Source organism: Armigeres subalbatus, chromosome 1 (assembly GCF_024139115.2).
Source record: "Armigeres subalbatus isolate Guangzhou_Male chromosome 1, GZ_Asu_2, whole genome shotgun sequence".
Lineage (NCBI taxonomy): Eukaryota > Metazoa > Arthropoda > Insecta > Diptera > Culicidae > Armigeres > Armigeres subalbatus.
This window is the reverse complement of record NC_085139.1, coordinates 17,297,404-17,311,516: the sequence shown is the minus strand read 5'-3', so window position 1 is coordinate 17,311,516 and position 14,113 is coordinate 17,297,404. Positions and strand designations below refer to the sequence as shown.

At 43.1% G+C, this 14,113-nt stretch overlaps 1 protein-coding gene across 1 annotated transcript in view; it reads left to right on the top strand.

Moving 5' to 3' along the window:
* Positions 1–517: 517 nt before the first annotated feature.
* Positions 518–14,113, top strand: part of LOC134222251 (uncharacterized) — a 22,889-nt gene continuing 9,293 nt past the window's right edge. The window contains exons 1-2 of the mRNA XM_062701394.1: positions 518–738; positions 808–1,143. Of these exons, the coding sequence (XP_062557378.1) occupies positions 675–738; positions 808–1,143 (400 nt within the window). The 5' untranslated portion in view covers positions 518–674. The remainder of the gene's footprint in view (positions 739–807; positions 1,144–14,113) is intronic.

Sequence of the window (14,113 nt, the reverse complement as noted above, 5' to 3'; positions counted from 1 at the left end):
ATCAGAATTGCGTACATAATGTAAAAGCATTTTAATAAAAATTCCGCGGAAAAAAAAAATTTCGTTTCGTTTCGAAAAATTTCGAAATAAGTGAACCTTGATTTCGTATCGTTTCGAAGTCTCAAAAGTAAATCTATATTTCGTTTCGTTTCGATCCGAATCAGCATAGACATTTTAAATTTCGTTTCGTTTCGTTTCGTTAGGAAAAAGTGTGTTATCGCATACCCTTAGCGTCAGTGTCCTCATGCATCTGCTATGTTCTGCCTGAATTCGAAATTTGAATTGTCATATCCAAACACCATATTTACCTTTATACTATAAAATAGCATTGAACATCAAACATATCATAAGATATCAGTTATGAATTTTGTTTAATTCAATCCTTTACCTCAACTGCATCCGCTATCTCATACGATCACTATTAATCGAAAATTGTCATTAAAAATTCTTAATATTATGATAAAATCATTATAACTTTTAACACAATGCAAAGGGGACAAAAGAAGCTACACCAATGGTAACAACGTTCTAAGCATCTCCGCTCGGCTCAGGTCAGAGCTTCAATTAGTTAGTATCTCGCCGTCGGTATTCAGTGGCGCATCACCGATTGCGCTTCTCCCCTCGGTCTCACGAAGTCGCGAGTGCGTTCGATCCGTAACTCTAGTCAACTCAACATGCAAATCTATTCGGCACTGCTGATCTTTGGCATTTACTTTCACTGCTTCACTGCAACGACAGGTGAGTGTGTAGTTCCGCTGGTTGATTTATCGGCATCCTTCTGATGGGCCTTCATCGCTCGCTTCACAGTATTGGCGCGAAAATGCGCCCACGCGACGGTGTTCCACAAAATCCTTGGCATGCGACCCGCGGGGAAGAGCGGCGAAACGGGCGGTCAACTTCCGCTTTACGGTGCCAGCGAGTCTGATGTAGCCGTCAACGCAAGATGCGCGCGATTATGTCGCGAAGATCCCGTCTGCTATGGGTACCTGTTGGTGTTCAGTCAGAACGTTTGCTACGGGTACAGCAGCAACCGAACGGCGACAGAGGCGGCTCCGGCCCAGTACGACTACATAGACGACACCAACCATCAATTAGTGACCGATGCTAATGTTGCGTTTTTCGTCAAGACGAGCTGCTTGGACGGTTAGTATGAGGGGTATGTGGTATTTATATTTGATTTCGAATGTGTTCCACCCAAACAAACACTTTGAGGTTTTTCAAGATTTTAATTTTTAATAATGATCAACAAACTAAATTGAAATGAAATTATAAATTATTAGTGATACAAATAATAGTTATAGTAACAGTAATAGTTTTGTTGCTCTTGACGGTGAAGTAGTATCTTTTACTCAAAACTATGAATAGTCCCATTTTTGATGAAAATGAGTAGGATTCGACCCAGTTTAAACAGTTCATTTTAAGCGTCTAGTGCTCGTAAAGTATCATGCCTGACAATCGCTCGCAAAACATCTTCTTCAATTTTCTCAATTATTTATTCTGCTCGGCCTTTAACTGCCCTAGAGGTGAGCGCGGGACTGAATACCGTCGGCGTCGTTTTCGGTGTCACGTCGAAAGCCATTTTAGCCGGTGCGGCGACGGCACAAATCGGCAGGGCGATTTTTTTATTGCTTTCGATTCTTTTTTTTTTCATCAATATCGTCAAGACACTTACTCACAAATGGGCAAAACTGATCACTTAGATGAACTGAACAAATCTGGATCATTCACTCTAATGATCCGGATCTGTATCCCTAGACTGGATCAAATCCTTAGAACAAAACGCAAGAAGAATAAAAAATGGTGAAACGGTTGTAATTCAGGCTCACAATTTTGAACCGTACATACAATGTTCTCAAGAATATGAAACACCCATAATGAACTTTTCATTTAGTCGCATCCTTACAAATTGTCAAATAATTTGCTGATCTGGTGAACCGGATCTTTCAAAAACTGAGCCACGAATCATTCACTCATATCAAAGATCTAAATCTATATTTACTAAAGAATCGTTTGAATTGCGCCGAAAAATCTTATTCGCTTTCCCAGAAAATTCTTTCAGGTTTTCCCAAAACATTCAATTGATTCTTTTTCTTTTTTTCATAGAAAACAATTCAAAGTTTCCGGGGGAAATTCTTTTTAATTCCCAAGAAAAATAGCTCAGAATTTCCAAGGAAAGTTGTTTGCGATTTACAAATGAAAATGTTTGGATTTTCCAAAGTTCGACAAAAAATCTTAGGAATTAGCACGGGATTTTGTTTTCAATTTTTATTATTAATTTCCATGAAAATTCTTCGAAATTACCACACACGTGAAAAATTCAAATTTCGCGAAAAACTGTTGATAAATAAAATATTTAATTCTTCAGAAATTCCCTATTGGTGCCGACCGTTCGAAATAGTCGCTCCGTGAACAGTCGGTAAAATCTCCATTTTTACCTTCACTTCATAGTAAAATCCATCAAAACTGTGAAGTCTGTCTGTTGTTTCCCTCGGACTTCTCTTACTTTTTCTGATGTTTTGACAGACGAGGAGCAAAAAACAAGGCAATCTACCAAACATTTGTTGAGTTTGGCAAACCTTGCTGCAAAAGAGAACGTTTGAAATAGGCAAGTGAACCGAACTTTGAACCTATTGGTCAAGTAAATCCACAATATTTGACGGTAATCCATTTTGCCGAATGCCACTTGACGAATTAACACGTTAAGCTAAAAGTCATCTAGTCGAAACAGTTATTAGGTCGAAAATGGTTTGGCCGAAAGCGATATATGACCGAACTGGTAGTTTGGTCGAAAAAGCCGTTCGCTGAAATGGTCGTTTATGACCGAAAATGACATTTGGCCGAACTGGTCATATGGCTAGAAATGTCTTTAGTTGGTGAACTTGTCGACCAAATCACATGTTCACCGAAACGGCCGTTTCTGCTAAACGACCATTTCGGACAAATAACCCAATCAATTGAACGACTTATTCAACCGTATGTCCATTTTCAGCTGAACTACCCTTTCTAACGAACGACCATTTCGGTTAAACTACTTTTTCGGTCAACTGATCTATTCGGCCAGAAGGGTTTCAGCTTGATCGTGTGTTTAATTGGTAATTTGGCCAAAAACGTCATTTGCCCTAACAATTCATTTGGCCGAATATGTAGTTTTCCTGAATAGGTCATATGGCCGAAAAAGTCGTTCGTTCGCTGAATAGTCAAAAATGTCGGCCGGCCAAATGACTCTTTCTACAAACGAAAGCCTCAACATTTTTGGCCAAATGTCCTATCAATTCAAACAACTTTTTCGTCTAAATTACCAGTTCGGCCAAACGTTCCTGTAACGCTGGTGGTTCCTACGTCTAGTGCGTGATGTGTTACGGTGTAAGATCTACCACGGTCATATTGTCAGCTACAGGCAAATCCTGACCCAACGAATACCTTCCCCAATAGTACTTATTAGGGTGTCGCTGAGTCGGGGGCCTCTCGTTAGGAAAGTACTACATCAACACTTCCTTCCCATCCCAAGTTACGGTGAAGATGGGCGTGGCCAGGAGTAGTAATCTTCATGCTTTTGTGATTTTTATCCTAGATTGAAATCAAGGACTACACCAACCTTGGTTTCTGATAGCAATCTGGATAAGGAAAACATGAAAATCACTAGTGTCCAATCTACGAAGTACACCGTAGCTATGCTATGCTATGCTAATTACCAGTTCGGCCAAACGACCATTTCAGCAGAATGTCCATTTCGGCTAAATGACCCTTTCTGACAAACGAATATTTCGGCTAAACGGCATTTTTAGCCAACAACTAATTCAGCCAGGCGATTGACATTTTTGGCCATACATGTTTCAGCACTCGAGAATCCAGCAATACTGATTGGGCTACATTTCTTCTTCTTCTTATTGGCATTACATCCACACACACTGAGACAGAGCCGCCTCGCAGCTTAGTGTTCATTAAGCACTTCCACAGTTGTTAACTGCGAGGTTCCTAAGCCAAGTTACCATTTTTGCATTCGTATATCATGAGGCTAACACGATGATACTTTGAAGCCCAGGGAAGACGAGATAATTTCAATCCGAAAATTGTCTAGACCGGCACCGGGAATCGAACCCAGCCACCCTCACCATGGTCTTGCTTTGTTGCTGCGCGTCTTACCGCACGGCTAAGGAGGACCCCAGCTTGTTTAATTATTTTTTGGGCTACCAGCTTGTTTAATTCTAGCCAAGAAAATGCTAAGGAGTATGTAAGATAATGTGACCAGCAAGCGTCCTGCGAAACGCGGGACGCCTATCTGGATTGCGTCACTGGATTGAAAGTGGATCCTCCAAAAGTGCATTTCGCATAGATTTCAGTCCAAAAAAATTGGAAAAATATTTGTAAGGCTGTATGAACTGTAATAATCAGGTGGAATTAATGTAATGTAATGTAATTAATGTAAGACAGTGAGAGAATATGTACTGGCTACGGAACAAACAAACAACAAATGCCGAAATCTGCCGCCAAAGATCGAGTGACACAGTGTTTTTCATTTGAACCGCGGTTCATTTGAGAGCCGCGGCTCAAATTTAGAGAGCCGTGGTTTGAACGCTTTTTCTTACGAACCGGTTCAAACGAACGGCTCATGAGCGTTCGCCCATCTCTAGGATAAAGCTATGATAATCATGTAAAAGTTGTCGTTTGACATTATGCAGTGAATGTTCGGTAATTGGCTTTTTGCCTTTCTCGTATACTAAGTATACGGTAAAGGCTATATGATCACTTCAAAAACGAATTTTTGATAGAAGACCCGGAGACCCATAGTGTTATATACCGATCGACTCAGTTTGACGAATTGAGATGATGTCTGTGTGTATGTGTGTGTGTATTTGTGTGCGTCTGTGCGCACCCACGTATCAAAATGTAGCCAAAGTGTCACTCATTTTTCGGGCACTTATCCTTAACCTTTGCTCGCAACAAGTTGCATTCGACGCAGACTTCTATCCCATTGTTTCCTATTGAAAATTGGCCAGATCGGACTATGGGATCGGAAGTTATGGCCAAAATACTTTTTTTACGGAATAATCGCGTAAAAAAGTGTCACTCATTTTTCGGGCACTTATCCTCAACCGATTTCCTCGCAACAAGTTGAATTCGACGTAGAATCGTGTCCCATTGTTTCCTATTGAAAATTGGCATGATCGGACTATGGAATCGGAAATTATGGCCAAAATACTTTTTTTTACGGAATAATCGCGTAACAAAGTGTCACTCATTTTTCGGGCACTTGCCCAAGCAACCAGAAGTTCGTATAAGAAGGGCTATTTTGGCCTAATCAGCTCTCATTTTAAGTAATTTTTTGTATGGTGGAGCGTAAAAGTGAACTTCTTGAAAGTTCCGTTTAGCATGCTTGGAACTTGATGTGAACCATAGTGAACCAATTAGTTCGGTTAAGAGTAAATTTAAGTAAAATCTGAACTTCTGGAACTTCTGATCGATTTGCTCGCAACATGCTCGCAGTTGCATTCGACGTAGAATAGTGTCTCATTATTTCTTATTGAAAATTGGCCAGATTGGACTATGGGATCGGAAGTTATGGCTAAAATACATGTTTGTCTTTTTGCCTTTTGCCTTTCTCGTATACTAAGGATACGTAAAGGATATACGTTCGCTCAAAAAACAAACTTTAAAGGAGCCTCGGAGGCCCATAGTGATATATACCAATCAACGCAGCTCGACGAACTGAAGTGATGTCTGTGTGTGTGTGCGTGTGTGTGTATGTGTGTGTGTGTGCGCACCAAAAGAGCAAAAAGTTTAGCTCACTTTTTTTTGCACTTACCCTCCACCAATTTACTCGCATTCGACGCAGTATACTTCCTCATTGTTTCCTATTGAAAATTTGCCGGATCGGACTATGGGCTTGGAAGTTATGGCCAAAATACTTTTTCTCATAAAAAAGCGCGTAAAAAAGTCTAGCTCACTTTTAATGCACTTACCCTAAACGGATTCCCTCACAACAGGCTGCATTCGACGCAATATTCTGTCCCATTGTTTCCTATTGAAAATTGGACGGATCGGACAATGGGATTGGTAGTTATGGCCAAAATACTTTTCCTCAGAAAAAAGCGCGTAAAAAAATCTATCTCACTTTTAATGCACTTACCCTGAACCGATTTCCTTGCAACAGGTTGCATTCTTGTCTGACGCAGAATCTTGTCTCATTATTTCCCATTGAAAATTGGCCCGATGGGCTCAGAAGTAATGCCCAAAATACTATTTTTTTCCCGCACGAGAAAGGCATCATCACCGCTAGGTGGATTAATCTGGTTTTTTTTAGTAAATGTCAAAACCGCGTAGACGTTTTGTTTCCGAGCAGGATCGATATTTCTTAGCGTATAAAATTTTTCTTGATCAATTCAAAAAGTAAACAACACTGACGCTTGTCAAAACGCCTCAATTAACGAACGGACTTCGAAATTCGGCTTGGATGAGGTCGTGCTCCTATTTGCGAACGATCACTGTATCAAGTTATAAATCTGCATTACAAACGTAGGAACAGCTTTTATTCAGCTGAATAATGATACAGTTTAGGGGTAAGCTTCCTGTTCCAATCACTCCATACATGGTAATTTTGTACACTGAAACTGCATTGTGCGAAAGGTTTCAATTTTCCAATTTAACTAGACCACTTCACTTTCGGTGAAATCGGTGCCTGATGAAACTGTTTTATTTATTTTATTTTATCATCAGACTAAGGCCGGAGTGGCCTGTGCTGCACATAAAGACTTCTCCATTCAGCTCAGGTTCAAGGCTGCACTTCGCCAACCACGCAGTCTGCAGAGGGTCCGCAAGTCGTCCTCCACCTGATCGATCCACCTTGCCCGCTGTGCACCTCGCCTTCTTGTTCCCGTCGGATCGTTGTCGAGAACCATTTTCACCGGATTACTGTCCGACATTCTGGCTACGTGCCCGGCCCACCGCAGTCTTCCGATTTTCGCGGTGTGAACGATGGATGGTTCTCCCAACAGCTGATGCAACTCGTGGTTCATTCGCCTCCTCCACGTACCGTCCGCCATCTGCACCCCACCATAGATGGTACGCAACACTTTCCTTTCGAAAACTCCCAGTGCGCGTTGGTCCTCCACGAAACTGTTTTGTACTACAAGTTGAATGAAACTCCAAAAAATATTCACCGTATGCTTAATAGGGATGCTCAAAATATGTTCCTATGTTCCAGGTGATGTCTTTCATATGTTATGCAAATATTTCCATCATCACTAGATGCATAGGAGGAAGGGTCGTTTGGCCGAATGCCACTAGGCCGAAACCTATCTGGGCGAAAGTCATTTGGCCGAAAGGGTCGTTTGGCCGAAATGGTCATTTGACTGAAAGGGTTATTTGGTCGGAAGGGTCGTTTGCCCGAAAGGGTCATTTGACACATTTGGCCGAAAGGGTCATTAGGCCGAAAGGTTCATTAAGTTGAAAGGGTCATTAGGCCGAAAGGGTCATTTGACCAAATAGGTCAGAGAGACGTCTCACTCTCCGTTCTTCTCTTCTCACTGTAAAAAGTGAGAAGCGCGAAATAAATAGTGAGACGTCTGGAATTCTCACTCCTCATTTCTCACTTCTCGCTGACAAAACTGAGAAACGAGAAGTGAGTAGTGAGGCGTCACACTACTCACTTCACGCTTCTCACTTTTTACAGTGAGAAGAGAAAAATGAGGAGTGAGAAGTGAGACATCTCCCTTCTTTTTCCTAATTTCTAACTTTTCAAATGACCTATTCAGCCAAATGACCTTTTCGGAAAAATGACCTTTTCGGCCAAACGACCCCTTCGATCAAACGAAATCTTTCGGCCAAATGACCCTTTCGGCCAACGGACCCTTTCGGAGAAATTACGCTTTCGGCCCAATGAACCTATCGGCCAAATGACTCTTTCGGCCAAACGACCCTTTCGGTCAACTAACCCTTTCGGTCAAACGACTCTTTCGGCCTTATGGTCCGTTTGGCCATATGGTATATTCGGCCAAACAACTTTCGGCCTAGTGGCATTCGGCCGAATGGGTTTTGGCCAAACAACCCTTCCCCAGATACAGGTAATCTTCGATCAGAGTGTATGTAATTAAGAGTGGCGACATGCGCCGCATTTTGCAGGTCTCTTGCTCGCTTGGATTGGAACACGATTTTGTATGGGAATGACAGATGAATTCTGTTCCAATTTTGTTAGTGTCGCCTCTCTTATTTACATTCACTCTGTCTTCGATATAAAGTACCCCCGATATAACGTACACTCGATATAGCGTACATTTTTTCCCGTTATAACGTACATAATTTTAATTTGGGTAGTTATTACAAAATAATTTACTAAATTGTTATGATCATTCATATAGGGATGACATTATTATATGGAGTCTTATTGTATCAGCTAGAGGTATTAATTACTATTTTCCCCAGTTTGCACTATCCTCAGAATTCTCCCGAGGTAGTGGATGATATAGAGTCAATGAGATTTTAGGCATATTCTATCGAAAAATGTCTAGTTGATATTAGTCAAAGTCAGAATTGATGACAGGTTGTTTTCAAGTCTAAGACAGCCAATGTCGAGTAAAGTACTGGTATTGTAGATTCAGGTTTGAAATGTGTGCTAGATTATTTTTTAAATAATCTTAGAGGAAATTCCCGGAGAAGTTCCAAAGTAATTTCTTGCAAATTTTGTGGAGGAATTCCTGTAGGAAATTCTAAAAGTTCCAAAACGAATTTCCGAATCAATTCTTGAAAAAAAAAACAGATAGAATTCAAACTGAAGTAATTTCTGGGGGAATATTTCAAAGAATGTCCAAAAGATTTTTTCAAGGAATTCCTAAAAGAATTTCCGAAGGAGTTTACTGAATGTATTTCTAAGTAATTCCTAAAGGAATTTAGGAAGGAACTCCAAATAGAATTTGCATAGAAATTCATAGATTTCTATAGGACTTTCTTCGGAAATTCCTTCAGGAACTCCTTCCCGAATTCCTTCTGGAATTGTGCCATTTGGAATTTCTCCTGGATTTTGTTTAAAAATAGCCCCAGATAGTTGTTCTTTCAGAAAATGCACCAGTAATTTATTCTAAAGTTCCTTCAAAAAATCCTTCGAAGATTACTCTAGGAATTTCTTCGCCGGGTCCCGGTACTTTAGTAACTGCAGTAGAGCAGGGCATGATTAGCCACCACCACCATATAAGACCGCATCCAATCACTTACTATAGTCCTCCAACCCAACACCAGAGGGCCAGAAGCACTTTCGTTAAGTAGCCATTAAGGGGTGGCGTTAATGGGGCGTTTATATGAGATGATGTGACTGACCTGGAAAAGGAGGTCATGACCCTGGGATGCGGTCACTATTCCAAAGTATTTGGAAGCGAACAGATTTTACAAAGTTACCAAAGTTGGAAGTTAAAGAGTAGAGAAGAAAGTATGTGGAACAAGAGAAAGCGTTGAGGATAATCCCACTGATTTTGGGTTGAAAACCCCAGCAAGAGTCACCGTCATTCCCTGGTTCCGTAGTCGGCCTATTCCGCCGCCTAGTTGATCGGCCTTCTTATTGGTCGAGTTGCAACGAAGCAAGGAGCGAGGAAAATCTCCAAGCCACCCCCCCGGCGATACTATCGGTAAGCCTACAGTTGCTCGCTGCCGGGTCGTCGGCCACAGAATGAAGGAAGGCAGAAGAGGAAGGAAATAAATAGAGTGGTGTAATCCTGCCAGGCAGATGGGCTCTAAAGACAGGTTAACTAGCTTTAAGGACACTCCTCACGGAATCCAAATTCAAACATACTCGCGTTTTCAAGGGCACACCACTCGATACAGAAGTAACGCACAACTGTCATTTTTATTATTTCACGCATGCTGCGACGCAGTTGTGCGTTGCTTCCGTATCGAGTGGTGTGCCCTTAAACACGCGAGTACTTTTTAATTTGAATTCCGTGAGGAGTGCCCTTAAGAGAGAGAGCAAAGACAGAAGTGAATAAAGTGTCGCAAAGTGAAGCTCTGTGTTTTCCATGCATTTGATTGCGAGAGTTCCCTGTCCGCGAATTGCTTGAAGTGGGCGTACCGATCTTGAAGCCTTTGGTTCAGCGATTCTCAGCATAGCGCTGGGCATCCTTACCCGATAATTACGAATTTCAGAGGGATTTTGAAATTGAATCCCTGAAGGAACTTCAAGAATTTCTTTTGGGCATTGCTTCAAGATTTCCTTCAGAAACTCCCCCAGGGATTTCTTTAAAAAATCCTCCGAAAACAACTTCGTAAATAAATATAAAAAATCATTTTTTAATTCCTCCTCGATGTTTTTTAGGAAATTAAAAGAATGAATTTTAAGAATTACTTCAGAATCTACCTCAGGTGTTCCTTCGGAATTCAAAACTTCCTCCTAGAATTCTTTCGGAAATTCTTCGAATCATTGGAATCTATGGAGAATCTTTCACAAATACTTCAAGAAATTTCTTTAGAAATGCTTTTCAAAAAAATCCTGTTAGCATTGAACTAACGTTTTAAATTTTTTTTAAAAGTCAGCATTTTTCAAAAAGTCCTCCAGAAATTCCAGCAAACTTTCTGCAAGATATTACTTAGGATATCCTTTAGAGCTTTCTCCAACAAATCTTTCAGAACTTTCTGCAGGAAATTACTTAAGATATTCCTCAGTTTTTTCAGCAACTATTTGGAAATTCCTCTGGAACTTTCTTCATAATTTCCAAAACTTCTTTAAACTTTAGAATGTGTTTCGGTAATACCAGCAAAAAATCCGTCGGAGAATTCTTTCGATTTTTTTAGGAATTTCTTTGGAAAATAGTTTGGAAATACCATTTGGAATTTTACGACACGAGCCAGCCCAGGACTGAATTATTCATTATTATTCATTCAGACTAAGGCCGAAGTGGCCTTTGCGGTATATAAGAGTCTTCTCCATTCGGCTGGGTCCATGGCTACACGTCGCCAACCACGCAGTCTACGAAGGGTCCGCAAGTCATCTTCCACCTGATCGATCCACCTTACCCGCTGTGCACCTGGCCTTCTTGTTCCCGTCGGATCGTTGTCGAGAACCATTTTCACTGGGTTACTGTCCGACATTTTGGCTATGTGCCCGGCCCACCGCAGTCGTCCGATTTTCGCGGTATGAACGATGGATGGTTCTCCCAACAGCTGATGCAACTCGTGGTTCATTTGACTCCTCCACGTACCGTCCGCCATCTGCACCCCACCATAGATGGTACGCAGCACTTTCCTTTCGAAAACTCCCAGTGCGCGTTGGTCCTCGTCTTCGTAGGTCTCGTGTCCGTAGAGGACTACCGGTCTAATGAGCGTTTTGTAGATTGGCAGTTTGGTACGGCGGCGAACTCTATTCGATCGGAGCGTCTTACGGAGTCCAAAGTACGTACGATTTCCAGCCACTATGCGTCTCCGAATTTCTCTGCTGGTATCATTTTCGGCAGTCACCAGTGAGCCCAAGTACACAAATTCTTCTACCACCTCGATTTCATCACCATGCAAACTCGCGGTGGGTGGCACACATCTTCTTCTCTTGAACCTCTTCCTATCATGTACTTTGTCTTCGACGTGTTGATGACTAGTCCGATCCGCTTGGCTTCCCTCTTCAGTCTGATGTAGGCTTCCTCCATCTTCTCAAAGTTACGTGCCATAATATCTATGTCGTCGGCGAAGCCAAATAGCTGGACGGTCTTATTGAAAATTGTACCAATCGTGTTAATCCCTGCTCTTCGTATTACCCCTTCCAAAGCGATGTTGAATAGCAGACACGAAAGACCATCACCTTGCCGTAACCCTCTGCGGGTTTCGAAGGAACTCGAGAATGCCCCTGAAACTCGAACTACGCACATCACCCGATCCATCGTCGCTTTGATGAACCGTGTCAGTTTATCTGGAAATCCGTGTTCGTGCATTAGCTGCCATAGCTGGTCCCGATCGATAGTATCATATGCGGCTTTGAAGTCGATGAATATATGACGTGTGGACACGTTGTATTCGCGGCATTTCTGCAGTACTTGGCGAATGGCGAACCCCTGGTCCGTGGTGGAGCGTTCGCCCATAAAACCCACCTGGTACTGTCCCGCGAACTCCCGTGCAATTGGTGCTAGTCGACGGCATTTCAGCAATGTGATTGCGTGGTAGTTGCTACTATCCAGCTTATCGCCCTTTTTGTAGATGGGACACACGTCACCTTTCATCCACTCCTGCGGCAAAACTTCCTCCTCCCAAATCTAGGTAATGACCCAGGGGCTTTGTTGTTCTTCAGCCGGCCAATCTCCTCCTGGATTTCATGGAGATCCGGAGCCGGTAGAATTATGTCCTGCGCGCGTTCCCCCCGGTACATCACCATACCGCCATCTTTGTCTGCCACATCGCCATTCAGGTGCTCTTCGTAGTGCTGCTGCCACCTTTGGATCACCTCACACTCGTTCGTAAGAAGGTTCCCGTTTATATCCTTACACATATCAGGCTATGGCACGTGGCCCTTACGTGAACCGTTCAGCTTCTCATAGAACTTTCTTGTGTTATTAGCGCGGTACAGTTGCTCCGTCTCTTCACGGTCTCGATCTTCCTGCTGACGCTTTTTCCTCCGGAAAACCGAGTTTTGTCTGTTCTGCGCCTATTTATATCGTGCCTCGTTCGCCCTCGTGCGGTGTTGCAGCAATCTCGCCCATGCTGCATTCTTCTCTTCTACTAGCTGCTCACATTCGCCGTCATACCAGTCGTTTCTCTGATCCGGGGGCACCGTGCCAAGTGCAGCGATTGCGGTGCTACCAATGGCGGATCGAATATCTCTCCAGCCATCTTCAAGAGACGCTGCCTAGCTGCTCTTCCGTTGAGAGTGCCACTTCCAGCTGCTGTGCGTGTTTTTGGGCTTGTCTACCGTCTTGTAGCCGCCCAATGTTAAGCCGCGGCGTCCGACTTCGACGCGTGTTGTACACCGTTGTTGAGGATATTCTTGCGGGGAAGAAAGTGCTTCGGACTACCATTCCGCGGGGGACTACAAAGTTTATGCATAGTTGCCGTAGTCATTCGAAACGGCATGCAGACTGTCCAGTCCGATCACATTTCCTCATTTCCTACCCGAGCGTTCATGGCGCCGATGACGATTTTAATATCCCACAGTTAACATTCATCGTATGCCTGCTCCAGCTGCGCATAGAACACTTCTTTCTCATCGTCGGATCACCCTTCTCGTGGGCAGCGCATGTTGATGATGCTACAGTTGAAGAAACGGCCTTTTATCCTCAGCTTGCACATCCTTGCGTTGATTGACTGCCACCCAAACACGCGTTGGCGCATCTTTCCCAGCACTATGAAGCCGGTACCCAGCTCGTTGGTGGTGCCACAGCTTTTGTAGAAGGTAGCCGCTCGATGCCCGCTTTTCCACACTTTCTGTCCTGTCCAGCAGATTTCCTGCAGCGCTACGACATCGAAGTTGCGGGATGTAATACATCGTAGATTATCCTGTCGCAACCTGCGAAGCCTAGCGACTTGCAGTTCTATGTTCCTAGCTTCCAATCGTGATCGCCTAGGTCGTTGTCGTTGTATCGAGTCGTATTATCTTCTATGTCGTTCGTAATAGTTGTTTTTAAAGGCGGCTTATTGGGCCTACGCAAACCTCCTGTCTCGTCGGAGGGCCGTCGTGTCAGGGCTGTTTAGCGTCCCACCTAACACCAGGACTTGGGCTTGTGCGCTTTGAGCGGCACACGGTCGCTTTGGCGGAGCCTACTTGCGGATTCATGCAGTTTTTATAGAGGTTTAACAGGGCCCACTGTCAAACCCCACCACATCCTAGGCAGGTGCCACAACTCGCAGATGGCCTGGGGAGGGATCGTCAAGCCCTTGGACATAGTCCCTGCTGCCCCCAATTTGTAAGGAGTCTAATTTTATCAGCTAGAGGTATTAATTACTGTTTTCCTCAGTATGCCCTATCATCAGAATTCTCCTGAAGTATTGGATGAGGTTTAAGACATATGCCTGTGCCGGCAAAAATCCGCACAGCCGTGCGCCAGCAAAATACTGATATTCCGGCAAAAATGATGTTTGTTAGCTGATTGTCGGCAAATTATTTGCTGATTTTCAGCAATTTTGACAGAAAACTCGGTAAAAACATGTTTGCTGGGGC